At 48.1% G+C, this 12,261-nt stretch overlaps 1 protein-coding gene across 1 annotated transcript in view; it reads right to left on the reverse strand.

Annotated features, from left to right (window-relative positions):
• The window catches only part of ano3 (anoctamin 3), a 661,351-nt gene extending 655,838 nt beyond the window's left edge, over positions 1–5,513 (reverse strand). Inside the window, exon 1 of the mRNA XM_072466663.1 lies at positions 5,325–5,513. Within this exon, the coding sequence (XP_072322764.1) occupies positions 5,325–5,478 (154 nt within the window). The 5' untranslated portion in view covers positions 5,479–5,513. The remainder of the gene's footprint in view (positions 1–5,324) is intronic.
• Positions 5,514–12,261: the final 6,748 nt, after the last annotated feature.

Consider the following 12,261-nt stretch of genomic DNA (forward strand, 5'->3'; position numbering starts at 1 on the left):
TGGATTACAGGGATAGGGTAGAAACGTGGGCTTCAGGGGTGCTCTTTGTAAAGGCCAGTGCAGACTCGATGGGCCGAATGGCCTCCTTCTGCACAGTAAATTCTATGATTCTATATCCAGTAGCTTTCATCACCTCAGAACTTCCCAAAACAATAATAATTTTGGTATTTTCACAAGTAGGCTTACGTTAACACTGCAATGAAGTTTGGGTGCACTGAGGGAGAATTCAGAATGTCCAATTCACCTAACAAGCACGTCTTTCGGGACTTGTGGGAGGAAACCGGAGCACCCGGAGGAAACCTATGCAGACACGGGGAGAACATGCAGACTTTGTACAGACAGTGACCTAAGCCGGGAATACACCTTGCACTCCAGCCTGAGGAATACCTGCTCCCCTTGGCTACTGTATATACTCCCATACCAGTCAAGCTTCGAGGACTACATTATTGGTCAGAAAGCAGGAAGTCGACGTTTACCCAAGTAATATTTATGAGGGGTTGAAATCCACCCTCTTCCCATCATCTCGCTAATGCAGAATTGCCAAGTTGATGTCTATTCTTGCCAACACCTCCCCCAAAAGTAGCGCAAAAGGAGGCGAAAGCATCGAGACGGACATTAATCTCTGTACACTAAATTCATCATATCTATCACACTCACCCATAGCCATATAGAAAACATTGATACAACTTCACTCAATTTTGTCACAGCACAGAAATGAATACAACAGCAGAGCATATACTAAATGCTGATTCAAATCCACAAACATCACCTCCCTCCTCATCTTTAGAAACCAGATACATTCATTAGAACCCAATAGCTTTTCTGCCAAGTAGAATTCAATGCTCCCTCCAACATTGCTGTGAGCAGATTTGGTATCTCAGAACTAAGTTAGTTTGTTGAGTTGCCACGGTTTCCACATCAAAGGCAGTGCCGAAGTTTCGCCACATGGAAAAATGTGGATGAAACTGCAATCCAACACCTAATTGTTAATAATTTCTATCTTTCTATGGAAGCAAGTGAATGAAGATTTAAGCTCTTCATATAGACATGATGTTAATCCACAGGTACGTGTAAACTGCAGCCAGCAAGCCAGGTTCCTGCCCAGCAGAAGTATTCATACTGTATTGGCTCCAACTAGGTTGAAATTGGTCAAATCTGAGATATCTGAATGAGCAGAACTGTCAATCCAAGATGTAAATATTGAAGACAGTGGCTGCGGCGAGGGAACAATCCCTGCTCTCAAACACTTAAAGTTGAAATTAGGTTTATGCCTATTTGTCTGTCCGGCCTGTACTGAACCTAAACTCTGAGGTGACATGCTGACTTAAAGGCAAGGGTTTCTCGAGGAAATAAAAGAGCACTGTTAATAGAACACTGGGAAACCATTCACAGGGGACGCTTGGGAAATCTCCCAAATTCCTATTTAGTTAGTCCACCCCTACGGTGAGTACAGAGCAAAGTTTCACTTCATCTGCAGCTTTCCGCCGCAAGTTTAACATTGATGCAAAGGGAAAAAATGCTTCATGCCAATAGTAACCCTGCAATGGGCATGTGTACCCTGGGAGTGGGCATTAGTTTCTGACAACAGATATCCTCTTCAGCTCCTTCCGAATTGGAGGTACTTGAATTGTCTCACTTTTGATTTAAATTGTCAGGCAGCAAAATCAATTATTATGATTAGTACAGGACTTGAGTATTGCTGAAAGAAGAGAAATGTTTGTCAAAACTTTTCATCTTGCACTCATTTGGACAATTCACAAACATACACAAAAAATTTATATCTTTTTCTGCAATATTGTGGCTGGATTAATATACAATCTAATTTAAAGATAAATCAACTTTTCAGGACAAATTTATAATAATACACATTCTGAAACAAAATCACTGGGAGCAGTGATTGTTGCTGTCGGTTTCAGAGTTGGAATCCCATAGAATACCTACTGTGCAGGAGGCTATTTGGCTCATCGGGTCGGCAGCGACCTTCCAAAAGAGCACCCCACTTAGGCCCAATTGCCTGCCCTATTCCCGTAACCCCAGTTAACCTGCACAGCTTTGGACACTAAGGGGCAATTTATCACGGCCAATCCACCTAAACTGCACATCTTTGGACTGTGGGAGGAAACCAGAGCACCCGGAGGAAACCCACGCAGACACGGGAAGAAAGTACAAACTCCACACAGACACCCAGGAGCCCTGGTCCCTGGCGCTATGAGGCAGCAGTGCGAACCACTGTGCCAGGGTGATACTCATAATGATGGCAGTCACTGATAGTTTTACCATCATTATCACTGCAAAATCCACACCATGGTATTTTCGTTACAGGCCAGGTCCACCCACCTCAGTTATACAGTTGTCAGGCTGCCTGATTGCTCCTTATCTGCTGGCTCCTCCACCTCTTGGTTTCCATTGAGTGAATCAATAATATCACATATTTCCATGTTGATTTTTATCCAGGTTTACATCGTCCTTTTTTTGAGGAATTTGTGCCATAGCCACTTGCAAATTCCAAGCTCGGCGATGGTGTTGTGTATATTCTCTTGAAAATACAATTTTTTAAATTGCTTCATGGGATATGGGCATTGCTGGCTCGGCCAGCATTTGTAGCCCATCTGTAATTGCGCTTGAGAAGGTGCAGGTCAGCTGCTTCCTTGAAACGCTCCAGTCCCTGTGGGGGAGGTACACCCAAGGTGCTGTTAGGGAGGGAGAGCGAGGATCTGGACCCAGCGAGGGGCAATTTATCACGGCCAATCCACCTAACCTGCACATCTTTGGACTGTGGGAGGAAACCGGAGCACCCGGAGGAAACCCACGCAGTCACGGGGGAAAGTGCAAACTCCACACACTCACCCGAGGCTGGAATTGAACCCGGGACCCTGGAGCTGTGAAGCAGCAGTGCTAGCCACTATGCCACCCTGCCGCCCTAGAGGTCATGGATTTGGAAGGTGCTATCTAAGGAGCCGTGGTGAGTTGCTAAAATGCATCTTGTGGAGGGTACACACTGCTGCCACTGGGCATTAGTGCTTTGATACAACTGAGTGACTTGCTAGGCCTTTTAAGAGTCAACCACATGGGTGTGGGTCTGGAGTCACATGTAGGCCAGCCTTTTACAACAATCGTTTTTTTTTACAACAAATGGTTTCAGGCTAATCATTGGACTTTTAATTCCATATTTTAAGTGATTTCAAATTCCACCATCTTCCTTGGTTGGATTCGAACCTGTGTCTTTAGAACATTTATCCTGGGTACCTGTTACTGTATCAGTATCATGTTACTAGTCCAGAGACATTACCGCTATGCCAACTCCTCCCCTTGCGAAGGTGGTGGTGAGCTGCCTTCTTGAACCATGCTGGCCACGTGGTGTAGGTACACCCACAGTGCTGCTGGGGAGGGAGCTCCAGGTTTTAAACCCAGCCACTGTAAAGCAGTGACGATATATTTTGATGTCAGGATGGTGTGTGATTAGGGAGGGGCCCTTTTGTGCTGAATGCTTCCGCCAATACCAGGTGCTCGACCCGGTTTCATTCATATTGGAAACTTTGTGGCAATTTTATATGGGTGGTTTGCTAGGCCATTTCAGAGGGCAGTCACATCTCTGCAGGGCAGCACGGTGGCGCAGTGGGTTAGCCCTGTTGCCTCACGGCGCCGAGGTCCCAGGTTCAATCCCGGCTCTGGGTCACTGTCCGTGTGGAGTTTGCACATTCTTCCCGTGTTTGCGTGGGTTTCGCCCCCACAACCCAAACATGTGCAGGGTAGGTGGATTGGCCACGCTAAATTGCCCCTTAATTGGAAAAAATGAATTGGGCACTCTAAATTTAAAACAAAAACATCTCCACAGGTCTGAAGTCAGATGTCGGCCAGACTGGGTTGAGGACAGATTTCCTTCCCCGGAGAACGTAAGTGAACCATCTATAGCAGGCATTGTCAAACTCAGGGGCGCGACCTGCGGGTGGGTCGTGGGCGGGTGTCGGGAGGGTCGCGGAGCCGTCCGTCGTGGCATCCCAATCACGCAAATCTGCGCGCAACGGCCGCAGCAGCTGTCTGTTAATAACGCCGGCTACGAGCGGCCTTCAAAATGGCCGCAAACATGTAAAAAAAATGCGGCCGCATGGCGCATGCGTGCCAGATCATCGGCGCGTATACGCAAAACTATGCGCATGTGCGCCAATGATGGGGCGCGCATGTGCAGTGTGGTCGCTTTTTTTTTAAACGGTCGCAGCTTTTTGTTTTACAAGTTCGGGGGGGTTTTATTCATTTATTTTATTCATTTTATTTTTATTTTTTTTACAAGTTCGGGGGGGGTTGTATTTGATAAATGTTTTCAGGGAAAAAATGCAGAACTTTGGACAGATGGAGACTCCATATTTTCCGACACCGGAAGGCTTCACCTTTATCCAATAGGTTCCATTGGAGGAGCGTGCACGAGGGCCAAAGGGACCCAAAACCATTTCCTCCATTTTTGTCAGCAGCAAACAAGGTAAGAGAAAATGGTGGGTCGCGCAGATCGGCCGGCGTGGGTCCCGAAGGTTGGCCGGTTAGTAAAAATGGGTCCCCGGGAAAAAAGTTTAAGTACGCTGATATATAGGGTAGTCACGGGGATCACCAATACTGATCGCAACTTTTACAAAAAAACATTTCAGATGTATTCAATTCAATGGATCCCAGATTGGAACCCATACCTCAAGATTATTCATTCTGGGCTGTGGACTGCAATAAAACCTTTCTGCTACTCTGCCCATGATGCAAAGATCAGGACCAAGTGGATATCGTTTACAGAAGAACGAGGAAGCATTGTTTTGTATAGCTCCAGTAATCCACCCCACTTCAGCAGTGTGTACAATCCAAGTAAACTCCAAGCAATGCTTTCCATTGATAAACTAAGATTCTGCATTAGTTTTGGTGACAGTGTTGTAGAGTAGGAAATCTTACAACACCAGGTTAAAGTCCAACAGGTGTGTTTCAAATCACTAGCTTTCGGAGCACTGCTCCTTCCTCAGGTGAATGAAGAGGTAGGTTCCAGAAACATATAGAAAAGACAACATCAAAGATGCAAGACAATGCTTTGAATGCGAGTCTTTGCAGTGTTGTCGAACATGTGAACAAATAGGCTGTTAGTGGGATGTTTTACCGCAGGGTGTTTTGGAGTAACTTCCATGCAGTAGAGGCAGAGAGACAGCAGCGTTTCACTCCCTGCTCCGGGTTGAATGAGTTAAAGTCACTCTGATCAGCAGGCAGCAGATTAAAGAGGCTCAGCCCCACACAAACTCGGCTTTCCCCCGTCAAACTCCCACAACAAACAGCGTGAGCCCAAATTCTCACTCACTCACCTGCTGGGACCGACAGCGATGGGGAGTGAGGCTGAAATTCAGTGTGGAAGGTGGGGTTGGAGACCCCACTGCTGGCTGATCCGAGGTCCGGCTTGGAGCTGGACCTATAATCCATCTTCTTGTTGCCCTGCAGCTCGCTGAGTTCAACGTCCATAATCTCAGGAGGTAGGCAGGGAGGGAGGGGGAAGAGGTGAAACTCGCGGGGTGAAACAGACATGGAGGAGTTTCACCCCCTCCCCCCCCCCCCCCGGCCACACCCACACGCAGCCCGCAGCCCACCCACACCAGTTCCTCCTGTGTGCACAAGGCAGCTGGAGGGGGAGAAAGTTAGCCAGCTGCAGAGGAGTGGGACAGGGAAACAGCGGTCACCTCCTCCAGCCTCCTCATTCCGTCCACCCCCAGGGTGTGGCCACCCCAGCACGGTGGAAAACAAAAGAGCAACTTGTCCATCAGTCCTGGAAGAGGCGCTTGAACCTCACACCCATCCTGGGAGGTGGGGGGGAGGCTGGAGCCCCCCCCCCCACTCTCTGAGACCCCCACCCAGTGGGGGACAGGACAGCACCCCGCCCCGCCCCCCCCCCCCCGGAGATCTCTGCTGGGCCAAGAGGCGCCAGGACAAGTCCTTGCACCAACTCATGTGCAGGCTGGCTTCAGCCCCCAGGCACGGCTGTTTGAGTTTAACTCCTGCAAGCTCTTAGCAACTGCAGCCTAATGGAAGCTGCGACCGAACCCACACTCAAACACCAGCGATCGATGGGAGCCGAGTTTAATCCGTGCCAAATGTAACAGTCTCCACTGACTTGCAACATTTGCATTGAAACATCATTAAAGGAGTGTGTGTGTGTGAGTGGCTCTCGTCATTGTTCCCATTGCAGAGTGGCAGGGATTTAAAAGCACAGTGCTCTTTGCAAAAACTGCCGGCATCAATCCCCCAGCTCTGCATTCAGTGTCTCTCTGGCTGCACGGAGTTATCCAGCAGACTGCTGGCCGCCAGCTGGACTTTGCCGGTCTCCAGGATGCCTTGAGTCAGGACTGGGGAGTTTGGTAGTCACCACTGTTGTATTGTATGTACCGCATACAAGGAGTATTACGTTATGGCCCCTGTACTCGACGTACGGTGGTAGATCCCTGCCTGCTGGCTCCGCCCAGTAGGCGGAGTATAAATGTGTGGGCTCTCCGAGCTGCAGCCATTTCAGCAGCAGCTGCGAGAGGCTCCACATCTATGCTTAATAAAGCCTCGATTACACTCCACTCTTGTCTCGTCGTAATTGATAGTACATCAGGGAGCTTCTCAGAATCCAAAGCCCAGCTTTAATATTTGCAAAGGGACAGTTGGGGATGGCAGGGTGGCGCAGCGGTTAGCACCGCTGCCTCACAGCGATAGGAACCCGGGTTCGATTCCGGCCTCAGGTGACTGTCTGTGCGGAGTCTGCACGTGATCCCTGTGTCTGCATGGGTTTCCTCCGGGTGCTCCGGTTTCTTCCCACAGTCCAGCGATGTAGGGCGGGATTCTCCAAGCCCGCGCCGGGTTGCAGAATCACTGATGGCGTGGGAAATACCCGCCACGCCACTCCGACGCCGGGCCGCCGATTCTCCTGCGCGGCCGCCGTGGTGCCAGTCAGGGGCGGCTGAAATAGGCCCCCGCAGCGATTCTCCGTGGGCGACGGGCTGAACTCCCGGTGAGTCCCGCCAGCGTGGTTCTAACCTGGTACCACCCGGGAGCTCGGACCCGCGGCCGCTGTGGACGTTCTGGTGCGGGGGGACTGGGGGATCTGACTCCGGTTGGGGGGGGGGGAGGGTGCCAGGCCCGCGATCGGGGGCTTCCGATCGGCAGGCGGCCGCGATCTGGAAGGAGCCTACCTCCTTCCGTGTGGCCCGCTGTAATGTCCCCAACATGTTGCTCCGCGCCGGCATGGGTCCTCGCATGCGCGTGGTTGACGTGTCCGCGCCGGTCGTGTAGGGCCGCCTTTCGGCGCTGGAGCAGCGCGCAGCTCTCCGGCGCCGTGCTAGTCCCTTGAACAGCGGTGAATTGCTGGACCAGGAGGTCCATTGATGCTGGCATACACCACTCCGGTGTTTACGCCGGCATCAACACTTGGCCAGGATTTCGGAGAATCCCGTCCGTGAAGTAAGTAAGGTCGCCCTAGTCCCAGATGACCATAGGCTGCTTTTCCCATTGAGGGGGGAGAGCAGACTGGTGGTGATTTAACCTGAGGATCACCACACCTCAGGCGAGGGGTAAGGTTGAGAAGGCGGGGCCTTCATGAATAACCTCAGCTGGTACAAGAATTGAGCCCTCGCTTCTGGCCTCGCTCCGCATCACCAACCAGCTGTCCAGCCAACTGAGATAAACCGGCCCCTAAAGATGTGCAGGGTGACATGATAGCACAGTGGTCAATAATAATAATATAATAATTAGCACTGTAGCCGGTGTCTCAGGTTCGATTCCTGGCTTCGGTCACTGTGCAGAGTCTGCACGTTCTCCCTGTGTCTGTGTGGGTTTCCTCCGGGTGCTCCGGTTTCCTCCCACAAGTCCCGAATGAGGTGCTTGTTAGGTGAATTGGACATTCTGAATTCTCCCTCAGTGTACCTAAACAGGCGCGGGAATGTGGCGACTCGGGGCTTTTCACAGTAACTTCATTGCAGTGTTAATGTAAGCCTACTTGTGACAATAATTAAGATTATTATTATTAGGTGGCTTGGCCATACTAAATTGCCCTCAGTATCCGAAGATGTGCGGGTTAGATGGGGTTACGGCGGATAGGGGAGGGGGTAGGATGTTCTTTCCTGAGGGTCAGTGCAGACTTGATGGGCTGAATGGCCTCCTTCTCTGAAGGGATTAAATGGATTCGTTGGAATTCCCACAAAAGAAAGAAGCACAAGTTTCTGGATGGTTGCCGAACTTTTCCAAAGTTATTTACACATTAATTGCAGTTGCACACTTACCAACATGATTGTTCACTCAAGGTCATTTCCTGTTGCTTGCCTTATCCATTTCAGTTAATGTTTCATCTGTGCCGAACTGAAGGGATTTCGGTCTTGCTTGAAGAGAAAGTGTGTGGCATAATTGGCCGACGCGGAATCACGAACAAACAAGAATTAGGAGCATGAGTGGGCCATTCTGCCCCACGAGCCTGCGACACCATTCCATACGATGATGGCTGATCGACTTGAGGCCTCAGCACCATTCTCATGTCTGCGCCCCCACCCACCCATAACCCCTCACTCGATCAAAAAGCTACCTGACTCTGCCTTGATTGTTTTTCAAAGACCCAGCCGTCACTGCTCTCCCGGAGAGAGAATTCCACTGACAAACCACCCTATGAGAGAAAGAAATTCTCCAAATCTCTGACCTAAGTGGGAGGCCCCTTATTTTAAACTGCACCCCCTAGCGAGAGGATTCGTGTACACAAGCAGGGGTGTCTTGCTGCAATTATACAGGGCTTGGTGAGGCCACACCTGGAATTTTGCACACAGTTTTGGTCTCCTTACCTGAGGAAGGATGTTCTTGCTACAGAGGGAGCGCAGACTGATTCATAGAATCATAGAATCCCTGCAGTGCAGAAAGAGGCCTTTTGGCCCATTGAGTCTGTACTGACCCTTCGAACGAACACCCTACTTAGGTCCACTCTCCCCCCTATCTCCATAACCCTATAACCTGACCGGCGCATCCATGGACACTAAGGGGCAATTGATCATGGCCAATCGTCCTAACACACACATCTTTGGACCGCGGGAGGAAACCGGAGGACCCAGAGGAAACACGCCCAGACACGGGCAGAACGTGCAAACACCACACTGATAGTGAGCCAAGGCCGGAATTGAATCTGGGTCTCTAGTGCTGTGAGGCAGCAGTGCTAACCATGCTGGGATGACGAGGTTGACGTATGAGGAGAGATTGAGTCAGTTAGGATTATATTCGCTGGAATTTAGAAGAATGAGGGGAGATCTCATAGAATCCTACAAAATTCTAACAGTAGACAGGGTAGATGCAGCAAAGATGGTGGGGGAGCCCAGAACCTGGGGTCACAGTCTGAGTATACGGGATAAACCATTTGAAATGAAATGCAAATCGCTTATTGTCACAAGCAGGCTTCAAATGAAGCTACTGTGAAAAGCCCCTAGTTGCCACATTCCGGCGACTGTTCGGGGAGGCTGGTACGGGAATTGAACCGCGCTGCTGGCCTGCCTTGGTCTGCTTTCAAAGCCAGCTATTATCCCTATGAGCTCAGTTACTGGACTGAAGAGGGGTCCAGCGATGATACCTCTTAAAACTGAATAGCTAGGATGCTTTTGTAAGGGCCCCGAAGAATCCAGCACGAGTTTTAAGGATACAAAATAATAACGTTTATTTACTATAACAATATATACATAACAGTAGCAGTAACTTCCCTTGCTACCTTCTCCTTCCTCCTGGTTCCTGGACTGGCCAGCTTATTTATAGTAGGAGTTTCTCCGCCCCCCTCATTGGGGAAGTTCATACTCCCCTAGGATTGTGGAATAGTCATTAGTCCCCAGCCAATCGTCAGTAGGCAGGTTATAACAGATGCCACTAGAGTAGTTTTACATAAGTTATTTATTAAGGATTGAGATGAATTATAGGAAGTGTACTGAGTAATTATCGTCTGCTTTAAAAGCCAGCGATTTAGCCCAGTGTGCTAAACCAGCCCCTGACTGAGGATTTAGGACTGAGTTAAGGAGAAATGTCTTCACCTAGAGAGTGGTGAGCCTCTGGAATTCTCCACCGCAGAAAGGATTTGAGTCCAAAATATTGTATATTTTCAAGAAGGAGTTAGATACAGCACTTGGGGCAAAAAGGATCAAAGGATATGGGTGGAATAAAGGAATAGGTTACTGAGTTGGATGATGAACCATGATCAGAATGAATGGTGGAGCAGGCTTGAAGGGCAGAATGGAGTCCTCCTACTCCTATTTTCTATGTTTCTTTGAGAAAGGAAAACAAATAGTAAAGGAAGAGATGGAACAGTTGGGAATGGTCAGGAAATTGCACCTCAGATCAGAAGGGAAGTTGCTCAAAACAGAAGTGACATTCGGAGGCCTAAGTGTTTCAATTGTAACAAGGTGTAACGTACACAGGCAGATGTTCAAAACTAAATGGGAGACCAGTTGCAGTAGTAGGAAAGGGAGCATAAAAATAAATGGCCGCTAACAGTCGAGCCGTGGTACAAGTGAAACTTACTCCCTGACAATAAATGAGGAAGGGGATAGGTTTCAAGATAGCTCAGAGAATTATTTGAGTACTGGTGAAGGAAGTCAGGCTATTGGATGTTCGGGATGTTTTGTTTCAAATGGAGAAATGTTCGCTCACTCGTGTAATAAATTAAGTAAACAACTTAATCATTTGTGAGATGGAGGCACATATTATTTGTTGGTGTTTGGTGAAGGCAGAGTTCTGAGATGAGACCCCTTAAAACCGGATAGCTAGGATAACATTAGAATAGTTTGACATAAGTTAGTTTATTGAGGATTGAGACTAATGTAAAAAGTATACCCAGTAATCATCATTAACCATTAAACATGTATTCTTAGAACACAGAAGTAACAAGCATTTTCGCTCTTGCTAATAGTAGTGGCCGCAATGCATGACGAGATTTAAGCTAACTTGACCATATTCCTAAGACAGACAGGATCTGACAGAAATAATGTGGTCAGCAATAACATAGCCAGCTCCATAAGCAGTTCTTATCAGTAGCTCCAACATCCTGTGCTCAGACAGGCCGTGGTACAAAGAGGAACCAGCTTCAACATCCTGTGCCCAGACAAACAGGATACAGGCAAGAACCGACTAGGATAAGGGAAAAGGGAGTAGGGGAGAACAAGAGAAAGCGGATACAAGAGTCAATGAAAACAACAGATGGGCAGGGATCAGGATGGGGCTAAATCATGAGCTGATCACGCAGTCACCGTGCTGCCTAAAGTAAAATCCATTGGTCAAGGTAAAGTCGACAGCTACAAGGATTGGACCGAGTCCAACTGGGGAGGTCTACTGATTTTTGGAAATTTTACAACTGTTGGACCTAAAACAATGTAAAGCAGAGTGGTTTGGGCGTTTATCCAAATCACTCTCCCTTGTAGGTTGACCAAGCTTGGAAAATAAAGCCGTCTTAACCAGACTTGATGTCTCCGCGGGTCTTTGCGTTTCGCTGAGCCGTAACTAAGAGGGAGGATCCCCATGTGAAAGCCAACTCAATACTGAGTCCCTGGAAACGCTCCTACATTTGGTATCCCAGAAAGTATCATGAAGGAAAAAGTACTGATGTGGGATATTGATGGAAGGGATGAACCTGTTTCTTTGTGTAAAGTTAATCGAAGAAATAACTTTGCAAATGGAATTGCTATGGTGGGAATAATTCTTAAATTACCTACTGGAGAGATAAATTTCATTCTGGGTAATGATTTGGTTTTCGGAGACAGTAATATGATCACAACTGGATTGCAACAGGCAGTTGATCATGTTGATCTGAAGAAATGTTTGAAAACTACTGTGGAAAAAAATGAGTCACTTTGAAAGAGAGAAAATAAAAGCAGGAATTGACCATTCGGCCTTTCGAGTCCACTGTGCCATTTATTATGATCATGGCTGATCATCAAGTTCAATGCCCTGATCCCATCTTCCCCCATATTCCTTAATCCATTTAGCCCAAGAGCTATATCTAATTCATTCTTGACATTACACAGCGTTTTGGTCTCAATACTTTCTGTGGTAGCGAATTCCACAGATGCACCACTCTCTGGGTGAAGAAATTTCTCCTCATCACAGTCCTAAAAGATTTAGCCCTGATATTCAAACTATGACCCCTGGTTCTTGCAGAGAACAAGCAATTGAAGGAAAACCTGGTAAATATAGAAAATTAACTTTCACGTATGAAAGAGGAGATTGCAAATGAAAAAAGAGGAGCAACAAGAAAGATTGAGG

Source organism: Scyliorhinus torazame, chromosome 10 (assembly GCF_047496885.1).
Source record: "Scyliorhinus torazame isolate Kashiwa2021f chromosome 10, sScyTor2.1, whole genome shotgun sequence".
Classification (NCBI taxonomy): Eukaryota; Metazoa; Chordata; class Chondrichthyes; order Carcharhiniformes; family Scyliorhinidae; genus Scyliorhinus; species Scyliorhinus torazame.